Source organism: Lasioglossum baleicum, chromosome 3 (assembly GCF_051020765.1).
Source record: "Lasioglossum baleicum chromosome 3, iyLasBale1, whole genome shotgun sequence".
Taxonomy (NCBI): domain Eukaryota; kingdom Metazoa; phylum Arthropoda; class Insecta; order Hymenoptera; family Halictidae; genus Lasioglossum; species Lasioglossum baleicum.
This window is the reverse complement of record NC_134931.1, coordinates 10,760,323-10,776,269: the sequence shown is the minus strand read 5'-3', so window position 1 is coordinate 10,776,269 and position 15,947 is coordinate 10,760,323. Positions and strand designations below refer to the sequence as shown.

Here is a 15,947-nt window from a genome sequence, read left to right as displayed (position 1 = left end):
AAAAACATGCAATAAGCTGCAAATGTTTAAAGATTATGAAACTTGCAGTTTTTCAAGATTTTCAGCCTGTAACAGAAATAAATCCAAGGATTTTTGCATCTTTCAATGACTGTAGTTTTTTCTGCATCTACCGATTTTGATGAAACTTTCAGGATACGTATAATGGACACAGATTCCCAAAGGAATTTTTTAAATTTTCAATATTGGTCCACATAAAAAAGTTGTGAACATCAACTTCTATTGTTTTCTTTGTAATTCCGACCAATTGCAATCTTTTCAAAATTTCTTTTTCACGTCATGTAGTAAATTAATTGTTCTTTTTCAAAAAGAAAATCCAAGTTGTTTGATCTGATATTAAAAATGTTATTGTCCTTTGAAAAGTGTTCGAATATAACTGTGATTCACTGTAAATTACACGAATCACGAACAAGAAGAAAATGTTTCAAAATGTTTTTGTCAACTTCTTTCCAGCAATGGGCCAACGTGAATGTGCTAAAGCACACAGCTATATAGTGAAAGTGGTAAATGTAAAACATTGGCTCATGGAAGAGATAGTTCCCAGTGTCGGTAGAAAATATTTTCAAGCCAAGATCGTAAGAAGCGCTTCGGACTGTCTCCTTCCGAGATTCATATCATCGAATAGGATCAAGTAAGAGAGAATGCATCGGCGGCGAATCCCCACGTGAAGTATAACTTCAATCGAGGAACGATTAAATAAATGATGTCCGTAAATTTTCACAGGTCGGGGGACATTTTAAGGGTGTCTCCTTGTGAACGACGTAATTGCTTCCATCAATCCGGGGCGAGACAAATTAAAAGAGTATCAGTGAATGCGCCACAGCCTCTCGGATTTAACGACGATTTCATGGTCCAAGAATAAGGGAGGCTGGCAGTTAAGGGCTCCAATAAAAGGGACAAGGACCGGAATCTGGAAAATGACCGATTCATCGCGGAAAATACTACGCCCTTTATCGGTACTAATCAATTCTTCGACATTCTGCAAAATTCGCTTTTGTACACCCTGTTGCGATCAAACATTATTTTCTTGCATAGCACACGATCTTGAATAGCAATAAGACAATTATTATTCCCAAATAATATGGAACAGATATTTATCAAATACTACATTTCTAGCTGTATTTAATTTTTTGATTCAATAGATTAGAAATAATGCTGGTTCGCAATGCGTCAGGTATAGTTTTTGTGGTAATTATACAGAAAAGGTCTGTCTACTCCGATTTTGATAAAATTTAAATATGTTATAGATATTGACATTTTGAACAACTTTTTCCTTTTCCAATATAGGGGGGTCGCTTTTAGTTTTCGAGATATTTGCAAAAAACTATCGCTAATGCTGTATTGAATTTTTCGTATTCTTGCACGTTCCGCGGTAACGTAAGTACATATTGCTTGTAAACACGCTGCGGAGATCAGAGAAAAAACAGGGTCTGACTCTGACCATACATACATATATAGGGTGAGCTTTCAGTTTTGAAAGACTACTCCTACATTTTCGTATGAGTGGTCTCTCCGCCCCCCACTACCTAACCCTAACTAATTCTGATCGCATAATCTTTTCATTCTATATAGCCGTCATACAGAATTTGAACCAGTAATGGAAAAATCATGAGATCAGAATTAGTTAGGGTTAGGCGGTGGGGGGCGGAGAGGGCCGGCCCGACCACGCATACGGAAATCCACAAGTATTCTTTCAAAATTGAAAGCTCACCCTATATATACATGACCAGAGTGAGACCCTGTTTTCTCTCTCACCTCGACAGCGTCAAAATGTAAACAAACGCCGCACCGGGACAGGCTTACGTTGCCACGGAGCGAGCAAGAATACGAAAAATTCAATACAGTATTAGCGATAGTTTTTTGCAAATATCTCGAAAACTAAAAGCGACCCCCCCTATATTGGAAAAGGAAAAAATTGTTCCAAATGTGTTGCTGTATAACATATTTAAATTTCATCAAAATCGGAGTAGGCAGACCGTTTCTGTATAATTACCGTTTTTGTATCAGTCATTCTCAGATTTTCTAGGATTTTCAATATTCTTTTGCAATTAAACCGATACCTTTTTCTTGCAAAAGTAGATTGAATAAACAGGAGCGTTGGGGCTATACTAAATAATCATCGGCGGCAAAGAGGAAATTAATTCCGTTGGGCACATGCGAAAAATTAGGTTCGCCGAAGCACTCCAGATACACTCCGGGCATCATTAGCGCCGCGCGAATAACTGTAACATTCAAATTGCTCGCCGTTAGTTACCGGCAAAGAAGGGCTGCCTAAATTTCCCGAGAATACTAATTAAGTATCACTAATTAATTCCGTAGGATGATGTAATTTATGCGAACAGCTCGTTACCAAACAGGTGGTATTCAACGGCTAATGACCTGGGAACACCAATAATTCATTGATTAACGCCGTCTACTGAATAAACAATAAGCGCTCCACTTTGTCGTCTGACTGCCGCACACCGTGGCCCTCCTACCACACTTTTCCCATTAGAGTATAACAATCAAATTTAATAATACACCGCGATAATTCATTACAGCTCTTCGCAGCTAGCACGCTGAAACGATCCTGAAAAGAAATTTAATACTTTCCCAGGGCGCCGCTAAAAAGGATTAACTTAATAAGAGGTCTCATTACTTCTTAATTGTGTCCAGGGTGTATCTTTCGATCGAGACGCTTCCCGTGTCGAGGGGAAAGACGAAGAAAAAGAACTCCGATTTATATTCAGCCTTCTGATTGATTTAATTGAGACGTTCCGTCCAATTATTCGCGCGGGAAACCGATCCTATTCTTTTCCCCAACTTCTTCCGAACGATTGTTCCGTTCTTCGCGGCTGCCGGACCAACACCGACGGGAAACCGTGCTGTGAAGAGGATAGCAACGCTATCTAACCGAATCCACTTGCCACAGGCACTTTTGATAACCGTCCATCAAATGGTTGAATGTCCGAGATGGTGTTTTCAATGAATAATAAAATCGAACACATTTTAGCCGAATCTTTTGCGTCGGAAAGTTACGGGAAGTGAGACTGGATCCTTCTTTCTTCTGGTGCTCAACGAAATGGAATTAAACTCTAGCAAATTATGTTATGCCTTAGCTGGAAAAAACCGAAGAAAAATTAATTATATTAATTTTCCGAGGAAACATTAAGCTTTACAATTTTTCGAAAAGTTTCTAACAATTATAAACCAGAATTTTAGATACTCCCTTAGTCAGTCCTTATGACAATGCAAAGAATAAAGGATACAAATCTACTATGCCTTGTTCTTAACGAACTCAGTCTGAAGCGTTGACCACCAAGGTTAATACAAATGAGGATGGTTATACATACTGCGAATTTTTATGGAAAATAAAAATTGTTTGCATCACTTTTAAGGAACAAGAACGAAATACGAATGTCTTTTCGTATTTTAATTAATTAAATTTTGTTACTGTTTCGAATGTCACCCGCTAATTTCTGGTATAACTACATATATACAATCCGCAGTCTAGTGATGACGCCATGATGGGTGGTTTCACTTCAAGAAAAATGATCTACTTTATGAGATACTGCAGGGAGATTCGAGATGAATGTAACCAACAGAGATTGGTCAAGTTAATCTTGGATTTTTCCGAAGATATATATCTTGGTCGACGGTAATCACACGGATGGTAGAACCGAGCAGAAGATAATAAAATGCACGTTAACCGTGTGCACGATAATGTCCCTGACAGGGTATCGCGATGGCGCAGCTGCAATTTATCGAAGCCGAATACCGCTCGCGACCGAATAGGCAAGTAACTACCGCGCATGACGAGGTCTTCAGAGCGATCTGGATAAAATAGCGTATAATTAGATAGGGTGTAAGATATATTTGGAGCGTGTCCATGTTGGCCTGCGGCCAGAGCTCACCCTTTTGATATATACCTATAAAGGAGGTCAAGAGGGTGCTCTCTCGTCAGAGGGATAGCACCGACCAACAGTTGTACCGCTACAAATTGCTGAAGCCTGTCAGAAATTTTTCCGCAATATCAAATCTCATGCCACTCTTTGATTATCAAAGAGCCAATTCCGTTCTTCAATGAATAGAAACCGATTTCATTCAGCGAAAGTTTATACCTACTGTGCCTTTTTAGAAACACCTTTCTGTGAGATCTGAAGCTAAAATACATATTTTTGAAGTTATTGACTATTAAAGCTTATGTGACTCAGTCCTTCAATTAGGAGACGAACTGCAAAGCTGACTTAAAGTATACTGTAGTAAACACACACATGTGACCATAATTATGGAAATGTTGAAGTCAATATTAAAAAAAAATAAGTTTATCAGTTCTTTCGCATCGCATTATTTTAAATAGCGGACATTTTTCCAAATGAAAATGTCGGTTCAAATTACCTCAAGAACCGCCCCTTTCAAGAAACTCGAACATCTAATTTTTTCCGAATATCTATAGTTGCTTTTAAACTCTGAAGCCGCAGACACCGGTGTCAGACATTTTACTCGCGTTTCGCAATCAATTTCGCTCGTACACTATCGAAACACAGTAACTCGGTAGGCCATGCATTTTCCCCCGGATAATATATTTCACTCGAACATGCTTCACCCGGTTTCCCTTTTAAACTGGCGTAACCATCGCAGATAAACGTCCCTTGTGCACACAGACACACTCGAAGCCGCGGATTACAATAAATCTGCGAATGTATGTTTAATGTGAGTATAACCGCCTAAGAAAGGGCTTAAGGGAAAAAATTTGTTCCCCTTTACCCTCGCAGCGGCCGTTGACTAATACGATGTGTTTTCTCAACGCCGAATGAAATATTTCATACGGTGGACACAGCGCGCTGTGTAATAAATGACGCGGAAATGGCGATAAATTTTTAACCGGGAAGTATATTTTACACGACGAACGATGCAGGAGGGGGAAGACCATTAAACGTCTGGTAAACAATTGTACGTCGTTTGTTCTCTGTTTCCGTTTTTTCCTCTCTCTCTCTCTCTCTCTCTCTCTCTGTCTCTTTCTCTCTCCCTCTCCGTCTATCTACTGTTTCATTATCCACCCCCCCCCCCAGAGCTAAATCATTCTTCTATCCGACGAATCTTTTATGCTAGTCGATAAGGTATCGAATGCCTGTGTAGCGACGCAGCGGCGGCAGCGGCTATGAATTTCCAGGCGAAAGTTTGACATCAGATATTTCTTAATTACACGCCGCGGCTTAACTTGTCAAGTGTGCGCAATTAATTTTCTACGGTGTTAAGCTAAGCCGAAGCTCTCAGCCGAACGCACGCAGCGTGTTCATAAATGACGGGGATTACGCTCGGTACCGTCGACTTACATTGTTATCTAATAATTCTAATTAGCGTTAACGAACTTCCTCGTCGCGCACTCGGGCCGATACGTCTCCCCCCACACCACTGACATCGAGAACTCGAATCCCGAGGAGTTTGTACTGGCAATCCTTGAAACGCAGCCGGAATTTGTTCAAACGCGACGAGCAATCAACGCGTTTCCTAACTGCGTCACGTGCTCCCGCGATGACCTGCATTCTGTATTTTGCGAGAGCCTGCTGAACCCCATTACTTATGACTTCATTTGTACTCTGGTCGGAAACTAATAGAGGAATGTGCTATAATTAGACTGTGGAGTATATGCATCTATGACAAAAACGAATGCATAACATTTTAAACAGGCAAAACGATAAAAATATTTGAGAATATCGATGCATTACTAGCATCTTACTGACATTATTAGAGAAGAATACAAATTTCATTTTGATCCTGTTCCTAACAATTGATGAAGACAGTTTTTAGTACCACGCTTATATTAACTTGCCGTGTTGTTATTGTATGCGTCGAATCTTGTAATCGAATTTTAAACCTCTTTCCATAGTCATAGTCCAATCTTGCTGACATTTTGTATACACATTTGCTGCAGATGACAATAAAAGTAGAAAATAAAATTTTATTTTACAATAAGATCCGTATACTACTTCTAATTCAATTCTATTATACAAGAAGATTCTTATAGGTATAGCATCATACATTTATGCCTAAATTAAGAGGTCTATGCTTCTAACATTATAAACTATTATGAATGGTGTACCAACATTAAATCAGTAGAATTTTAATAGGAAACGAATAAAATGTACTTTTATTCTTTCCATTTGTCAAGGCATTATGGCTTCAGAATTTCTTTTCAAAAAATTGAATGTAGCCATGTGTAATAATTATGACACGGCGTTATATTAGATAGTACTATTTCATGTCTGATCTCCTTCCTTCAGCAATCTCGTACCATGAATATCAATTTTAGGGATTAATTTGCCGTGGAGCTTAGACACTCTGTTCCCTTAATTGCTGTGTACTTAATAACGTTTGTACTCAAGTGTAACGTCTCCGTCATGGGTCTGCGCCGGTTTTATTAGAAGGGTTTAAAGATGTTAATCTTACCGTAGGAAGCTGAGGAATTTGATGAAATCTCTTACGTTTTAATATTTCATGAACATGTTACGATGTGTTAATAATACTTGGGCTTTTTATGAGCCTCGAAGTCAAGTAGAAGTACAAGAGTCAAGATTTCTTTCAAGAATGTTCTGCTAAAAAATAGGTCAGCGAATACGATGCATATTCATTCTCCGTTTTCGACAACTGAACGAGCTGAGCCTGGGATTGAGCTAGTGAATCTATTATTGCGGTGTTCTACAACGGCGTTTAAAATTCTACGATAATTTCGAGACATTGCTGAGGATTCAGCTGTCAATTCCCAGGGCCGTAGAATTCGAAACGGTTCGCGTGCCTCGGCGTTTCTAGTTTGCTTTCACAAAAGGTCTGCTCTGGTCTGGTTCGGCCTGGTTCGGTCTGGTTCGAGAGCAGCTATGATTCTGAACGAGGAAGAGCGAGATAAGACCCTCGCGATTATTCAACGTTGAAATTCAGTTCCTCGCGTTCAGCAATCCCACGTGACTTGGGGGCGGGGAGGGGGGAGGGCTCCCGGGGTTCAGCGAAAACTCTCCATGGCGACTGATTTGCTAAAATTATTCTTTAGGTTGGAAGTAACGAGCGCGGTGTTGCCGATAACCGACAGGAAACGGCTACTCGTAAATTTTCCCTCGTATCATATGATTCACGAAATGGTCTGGTAGTTTCATTATGTTCTCTGTAATTGGTGACTCGGCCGGGGCTGCGTTCTGAAAATGGACCCTCCTTTCGCCAAGATAACGACCGATAATAAATCATCTTTAACGAAGAGTTCATCGAAGGAGCCGCCATTATCACCCTTCCCCCCCAACCTCCCGCAACGGCCCTTATAATAATATCCGATCGATCGAATTTTTAGTAACGCCCGCTGCATGCCCTATTATAATGACCCCCTTTTTGCGAACCCTCGTAAAACACGGCATAAAGATAGCCGGCGGCGATAGCGCGAAATTGCATAAAATATTTCAGTTTCGTACGGATTATTGCGTGCGCGTTAGCGGCGGGCTCGATGGAATTGAGAATCAATATTAAATCAAACGTGAGGCAACATTATACGTACCACGGTCGCCGAAGTTTTCTCAGACGCGCGGGCTCGCAGAAATTAAAGCGTCGTGTTAGCGATTCATCTAAAATTCATATTCGAGGCAAGAATATCCGGGCAAACACGTTCCCTCGATTTTAATTCCATCATCCCGTAGCGAGGTCCTGAATAGCTATGCAAATTCCGACTTTTATAGACTGCTCCCGACAACAGTTATCAAACAGACATCGTCGTGGAGGATAAAACGAAATTGAAAGACCCAATTACTTCACTGAAACAGCTGTTTCGTAGCACTTGATTCATACGCGCATAATTTGTGCGATCCATGGCGTTCGCTATATTGAGCACTAGAAAGCAACTCTGATTAAAGCATTATTTCCCATTGTTACAGAGAGCCTCAGGGAGTACTTCACCAAGTATGGGGACATCACAGAAATCATGGTCATGAAAGATCCCACCACGCGACGATCAAGGTGAGTCGTGGAGTATTTTTTTTCACTTTAAGGAGGTATTCTGGTTTCCGAATTTTCAGGGATCTTTTCCATAAATAATGTACTCAAGTTATTTTTTTAAGTAGAAATAATCAGAATTAGGTTAGCTATAAATTTTTGAATAATGTTTACAAAACATATGTATGTTGACTGCTGTAGTAATACAAACGTCTACAATTGCGTAAACTTTACGAATTCAACCGAATCCGTTTGCAGACATACTGTACAATACTTATCCTTGAAGAAAATGCATAAAAATCAATTTTTTGAAAATGAAAAACCAGAATAACCCCTCAAGAAACATGCGCGCGTGATGCGTATTCAATTCCACGGTTAAGAATCTTTCCATCGAGCAGTTTTATGCATCGTGATAGCATCCGCGAGAGGCATCCGGAGTTTTAATCGGCGCGAGTATTCGCGATCGCTTATCGCCACGCGGTTTTATGGGACGCTGTTCCCTTTTGATCCTGAGTTATGGGGGCGTTTGACGGTAGACCAAAGATTCCTAGACCCCTTATTAGCCGCGCCGCCGCATTCTGCGTTCGCGTGCTCGCAGAGACATGCAAGCTGCGTTATAGTCTTGTGCATTATGCTAACCGCATCTCTTAAGTTAAACTCCGACCAAATTACTGTGTCCATCGATTCGATCGTTTAGTCATTTGTAGCGATAAAAATGTCGAAAAATGAAGATTGATTGTGATTCTTTATCATGTAATGTAAATAGATGCATCGGAAGCAATGACTCAGCAATTTTGGATCTTAAAATATGTTTGAACTCTCGAAACGTTCTTAGCTGACCTCTCTACGGTGTCATCCTTATCGTCACCTTCATATATGGCTTTGGAGGGCGTCTTGCTTGTATGCCACGCCCACTTAGGTTCGCTGGTAAGGTGGGGATGGCCCGTCGACCAATGAGACGGTTACATAGCCGCGGCTAGTGCGCTCTATAGTGACCTCGCATGAATGAGAGAACGTGTTTCGCACATCCCCGAAGTAAACGGTCTGTAGATAATGTTAAAACGCAATGCAGCGTGTAAATAAATTAATAAATATTATTTATTTCTTTACGTACACTTCAAATTAAAAATAAAATATTCAGATTTCGAGTTCGATGGCTAGCTACTATAAAGAAGTAGTTCTTAAAAACTATTACTCTTACTATAGCATATAAGTAGCGTATACCCTTACAGCAGTAACAGAACAATTTTTATATCGCAAAATCATTGGAAACCATCTTGTAACTTGACCTATGCTTATTCGACTAGGAGAAGAAGCTATCAAACAGGTTCACAGAATTTTAACGAAGACAGCGAACTTTCTGCTTGTTCTAATTGGAACCTTTTTGCACCGACCCGGTAAGAAACTGGTGAACGGTCGTCGATATCACGCGAGAAGCAGTTGCCGGGCTATCAAGAGTATCTTGGCGAATAGCTAATCGAATTTCCAAGCAGGCTGATAACCTATTTTCGAGTCGTTCGGCCCGTTTATGATAATGTCCCGTGATACGGAGGGATAGCAAGCACGAAATCCGCGTGCACAGATGCGAGCGGACTATCTGCTGCAGCAAGCGGCGAGTTGGTAAGTGCAATGCATCTGCGGTAGATAGCGAAAGGAAATAATGGGCGCTTGGGATCGCTTCGTGGCGCGCAGGTAAAGCTAGCTCGCATTCGTTGTCACATTTATCTGGCTGATAAGTCTATTCTTGGCCAGTGCATCTAGGCCTACCATCTTCAAATACGTTGCGCGTGCTGGATCACTATAAATGCACGCGTCATTACTTACGTTATGTATCACTCGCGATACATACAACCCTCCAATCCCGGATTCGAAGCTTTTCTATGTTTTCTCTAGTCTATCATTAGGGCGAAGAGAATGTTGTAAACCGCCATTCTTATTTTTGTTGCGATTTTTACTCCTGATACCTCAAGTGTATTCAAAAATTAAATTTTAATGTACATAATTACAAAATGTACGAAGAAGTTGTTTCTATATTAATATCAGAGATTAAATCAATGTTATCGACGTTATTATGGTTTTCATGGTACATTTGATTCGTAATGGTACTTTGAATTGTATTAATCACAATGTTTTACAATTAAAACACAAGTAAAACAGTTGTCTACACATTTATATGCGGAATTAGATCCCTATTATTTCGACATCAATGCAGCAATTTAGAGGGAAAGGTGCTTTAATTGCCTTCGGTCAGCCACAATAGTTTTCTCCTCCACCGCATTAAAGCACAAGTAAAGCAATCGTTTGCCCATTAAAGCAGGAAATGAATCTTTTTCTATCATTGAGCTTGAGCAGAGGAAACATAGTTTCCCCTTGAAACCGGGGCTCGCATTTCACTCCTTCTCGAGTGCGCCAAATTTCAATAATATCGCAAAATTCATATGCGCGCGGGACTGTAAATATAGCGAGCCGCTCGTAAAATCATCAGCCGCGATTTGCTTTTATGTCCACGTCGAATAAAGACGTTTGAAGGGATTAGGTGGGAAGCGTAAAGCTGCGCGACTGTCGGCCGAATGGCGAGAATTTATAGATAGAAAGCGCACTGTTAGAACGCGACCACTGGCTGCGAAAGAGTTAATAGCGTATATGGTCGGCCACGAATTTATCGATGGCTCTAGCGCGTTCCTCGTCCGCTCTGTTTCCGTCCGAATATTACGGCACCGACTTTCCACCGAAAACTAAAATAATCTCCGGTGTTCTCTCGCTGGTATCGATGACGACGCTGCCACGTGGCCACGCAGAGAAATTCGGATCCGTTATCACGTATCGTTGGAAAACGCGAGAAGGTACAGCTGACTGGCGGGTCTGTAATTAAATAATTTTTCCGGAAAGGATACGTATCGACACCGTCTTATACTCGAAACACGACGTGTTTTCCACTGTGCGTGGTTCATTAATTGTGCAAACATTTCGCTGTTTGAGATTCTTTTTGGGGTCTCGTTTATCGCTTTATGCTATTCTGTAGCACAAAATCTGCGAGCTCAATTTCGATGGACAGGGGTGAAAACGTGTACAAAAGCTCATGTATTGTGTCAGCAGTTCGCCTGCTTCGAATATTGTCCAATGCGTATATTATTTACGTAATTTAAAAAATGCACTGCACTGGCTCAAAGTGAAAATAACGTTTAATGGATTTAAATTTATATTTTTGGAAAGGGGTTGAAGGAGATTTTCTAGTATTTGATTCAAGGATTCAACAGATTTTCAATTCCAGAAACACGTAAGACGCGCTATCATGATCACCACCTCCAAGTGTTTTCGACTTTCACAAGTGCTTCCGTTTGTAACAGCTACAAACTTCATCTGAAATTACAGTATTTCCCCGCCCTTTATTGTCCGATTAATGTGTTCATTATGTGTGTTGCGTGACACGACTCGTGCAACGCGCGCCCCGTGTTCCGTATTCGATTTCTCTCGGGCAGCCCGTGTGTCTCGTCGTTCCTACCTATTTTTCATTTCACTTCTAACCTATATCTCCACCTACGATAACGGAAGAATCTGCTGATGTGCGTCATTGATAAATTTATTTCATCGATTAAATTCCTCGCGAATTGAACGGACGCAACAGGGAATCCAGAACACGGACGACCTTTACACATTGTCATTTATACGTGGACCGAGTGTTCTATTTTTTTATTGTTCCATTGGGTGCAATATTCTACTTATAATTACGAAGAATGTATCTTCATGTTCTTTTTCATCTTCTTCTCAATGTTTAGCTTCATGTAGGCAGATATTCATTAATCTTGTACGGTGAATTTTTGGAGGTACTTTAACCTAGACTCATTGATTTTATTTGTGGTCTATTAATCGAGCTTCGACAGAAATTAATTGGTAGGAGCTGGAAGGCTAGATGTTTCTGGGATTCTATGTCAAAATGAACTCCAGCCCTGCCAGCCAAGTGTTAATTACACCTTTAATTATTTCCTGAATTTCTCAAATTTGCTCGGATCGAAAGCAAATTTTGTGTTCCAACTTAAATATAGTGAAATACAGTGAAGGTGTAAATCGTACCTTGGATTCGCGAAATAATTATCGGAAAGATTTCGCGGGGCCGATTACGAGATGCGAGATAGTTGGTTTCTATTAATTCCGGTCGGCGTGCAATTCGTACAGTTCCCCCTTTAATTGTATTTTAGCAGCTGATGCAAATTGTCCAAAGTTCGAGTTAAGTTACCCAGGCCCCGTAATTGTTGCGTGTCGTGACTTGGTAACCTTGCGACCGTAGCCGGGCTCGTTTCGGCGTCGGTCTCGGGCCAACAAAAATAGGTGTTTTCGCGTAACGGTACAGGGCGCGAAAGAGAGGACGAGAGAGCGAGCGAGGAAGAGATCGGAGCAACAGAAGAGCGGCGAGGTGCCGCCGGCAAACAGAAAATCCCCGCAGCAGTACAAACGTTAAATGCTGGCATCAGAGTAATTACCGGGTTTTAAGTGGAGGAAGCGAGGGGACGACAACGACCGTGACGTCGGACGAGGGTCGAAAGAAGGAACGGCATCGGCGAACGGGGTGTGCTACGGCAATACAGGTGGCCGGGCAATCGTGAAAAGAAGGGAATGGCCCGTGTACTACAGCGAATTGCTTTCTGAATACCACCATGCTCCCTGGGGAAAATTCACAGTAATATTCCACCAAACATTCTCGAATAAATTCATTTCGCAACCTGCCGCCCGAAGAATTGCATCCGTGGTCACTTTGCTCGTTGCTTTCGCTTTTTCTTCGCGATCAAGATGAATGGGGATGCTGATCGGTGAGTCGGAGTATCGCACAATCTTGTTCGAAGTGGGAAGATGTTTGTATTGATACAAGACTTTATTTCGGGAAGCAGAAACTATATCGTTTACCATTCACATTAGCTACCGAAGTTTTTCCAAATCTGCAAACACAATTTCGCTGCAGTACCATTTCTGTGGCAAAAATTTAAAAATTACCATTTAGGGTATCTCTCTCATTAACGATTTCAAAAGAAGAAAATTAATACACAGGTTGAGTTACGAAAAACAGAACACTTGAGTTTCTCTGTTGATATGAAGAATAAACGAAAGTTTAAGAAGTGAAATGAAACCGTTCAAAGGGGGCAATATGATGATATCAACCGTATCTTGTGATTAAGGTTTTGTTTTGTCATTTCAAGGTCATCGTTTTTTTTTTAAATGACACTATATATTTTTAACTTCATATTGTTGTAGCTGATGTACATCATGACCTTCAAATGACCTTAAACTAGAAACAGTGGTCTGTTTTTTATGACTCACCCGTATAAAACTATAAATTATTCTTAACGTGGACAATGATTAGAACGTCTCACAAATTCACGGCTCTCAGCTTCTAATGCAGTACTGAACAATTCCACTTACGACTTTATAGTTTATAGTACCGTTTATATTTTGCCAGCGCCCTACTGATTTTAAAGTCTCTGTAATTCTGCATGGAGAGAGTAGCACAGCAAGAGAGGTATCGTTCGGTCTAATTTATTTAATTTATTGAATCGGAGTTCTCTGAATACGATATACGTACCGACTAATTAATAAAGAGCTGAGAAACCGGTCGTTCGTGGGACATTCGCCTGCACAAGCTGTCGCTGGTAGCTCTTCATTCATCTCTCAGTGTCTTGCAGTTGTGCAGACATTTCTCGGGTACCATGGATGCCAAGATGACACTGTGGCCTCGATTATTCATTACATTCGTCATGGCGTACTTACGTTAATGCGTGTCACGAAGTGGCGTGCTTTCATGATTTACGGCGCTCCAGTGTGAATAGAAGGCAAGCTAGTCCTCCTTTTGATGTATCCTCGAATGGCTCGTGATCAAAGCACGGTATAAACATGCAAGCGACAGGAATGTTCGACACACAGCGAGGGCCCATCATAGTCGGCAGTCCATCCTGTGGTTCGCATCGTGCAACCGGGGAGTTAAGTCTGGGGACACTTTGACATATGACTTGACACTGAACAGGGAATAAGGAGGGCACGTCGCGTCGTAGCGATGCACGAGGGCTACGTCGTTTGCGATGATTTGATGACGCTTGCGAGCCTCTGTCAGGCTTCGCAATCTCCTTTTTCTTCTCTCTATTGTATCCGTTTTGCTTTTTTTTTTAACTGACTCTTGTCGTAGTCGATGGATCTCGGTGTGCATCTTCCAATTTTTAAGACTCGCATTAATGGAACAAGGATGCCAGAAAAATTTTACCTGCTTGTTGTAGTTATTCGAATATGTTCGTAAATACTTCTACACATATTGTCAATGTCTGCTTGGTACAGGAAGTGCAAAAAAAGAATCATTTTGAATAGAAGGATTTTACTGCGAGTAGAATGGGGTTACGTGAAGTGGCTGGTTTTGTATGAATGTCATAGAAAAGTGTGAAGGTAGAGGTGACAGCAGGGTAAGTGTAATTAGTCTGGGGAGGCGATAAAAAGTTGATTGAAGAGGCGAAATTTCAAAGTCAAGGGACAATATCGTTTACTAAAGAACATTCAAGGCTAAGATTGTTTTCTCGGGAGCTGACGGCATTCCCGACGAGCGAATGGTAAATTGTTTCCCCCTGTCGTTTATTCCAGAGCTCTATTGCCTTCTAGGGTATCTGGAATCCATTAACGCCAGACTATGCTACTAATTGGCGCGTTTCTATAACGGCGTGTTGTTAAAGGGATTGTACAGCGATAATCGCAGTTAAATTGTCGCGTAACTCTTTAAATTATCCTGTCCCGCTTGCTCTAACGTCTCTTACGCTCTGCTCTCTAGCTTTCCTTCGTTTAATTAATTGGCCAGAAACTTTCAGCCGTCCGACCCATCTCTCCTCCTATACCTCTCTTGCTCTTCTGTTCTCTCTTTTTCTAATTATTCGTTCCTTTCATTCCCGAAAGAACGGCGGAGAAAGAGAAGAAAAGAGAGTGGGAGATGAGAGAATAGGGAGGCAGGCAAGGTCGAAGCAGCCGGACAACAAAACGAAACACGGGACAACTTACTTACTTGTACCGAGTTATAAAGCAGAAGCAACAGTCGAGCCTATTCACACCAGCTTATTATACAGAAATAATGCCCGTGGAATCAAAGTACAAATGAAAGTAGCTCGAAGTCCAATGGCAATTAGGGGCTGCACTTTCTGGCCGGTCTAATAGGATTTCACTCGTGAGCACGTTATCGGCTGGTTCCTCAGAACGCAACGCCTCTTCAGCGCCGGAAATAGTTACTCTGGCGAGCTGCATTCGCGTCAGGAAATATTATATGTTATTATACAGTGGCCAAAATTTCTATAAAGTCACTGTGTTTTGTGCCCGTGCGAAATCAATACGGGCCGGTTTATGTACTTCTTTAAGGCCTGGTTTACGTTGTATTTTTGTCCAGAAGAATTTAAAAGTTGTTGCATACGTCTTGTTGTTACTGGGAGCTCCAATTCAGCTCGAAATTGTGCTGCATTTTTCCGTTCCTTAGCTTAGACCTCATTAATATTGAATGTTGTCTCTTTGTAATCGAATTTTAAACCACTTCCCGATGAGCTAGAGACTTGAAACTTTAAACATAGCTCAGAACTGGGTGACAATGCAATATTAAAAAACAAATTAAAAAAAAAACTATGCGTTTAGGAGATATAAACTATTAAAAATTTAACCATTACACCTCCCCGCGCGACGCTCGGTAGTACGTCATCACGGCCAGCGATCCCCACTCGATTGATGCTTTTTCTTCACTTGTTAGTACTTTTCCTCTCAGCATTCTCATACACGTGAATCAAATTATAACAAACAGGATTTCTGTGAGTTCTAAAACTAATACTTTTAGGATATTCGCAGTTTTCCGTAGTTCTCTGCTTAGAATACAGAGAAACGCTAAGTGACTTTATAGAAACTTCGCACTTGTGTTCTGCACCACACAGACAAAAATTTAAAAAAACGTAAATAGTAAACATAGCGGTCTATGAGTACGCAGT

General features: G+C 41.0%; 1 protein-coding gene across 6 annotated transcripts in view; it reads left to right on the top strand.

The window, feature by feature from the left end:
• Rbp6 (RNA-binding protein 6) overlaps positions 1 to 15,947 on the top strand; it is a 1,047,152-nt gene that overhangs the window by 448,737 nt on the left and 582,468 nt on the right. For all 6 annotated transcript variants that reach the window (XM_076447554.1, XM_076447553.1, XM_076447552.1 and 3 more), the window contains exon 3: positions 7,908 to 7,989. In XM_076447554.1, coding sequence (XP_076303669.1) covers positions 7,908 to 7,989 — 82 coding nt within the window. The remainder of the gene's footprint in view (positions 1 to 7,907; positions 7,990 to 15,947) is intronic.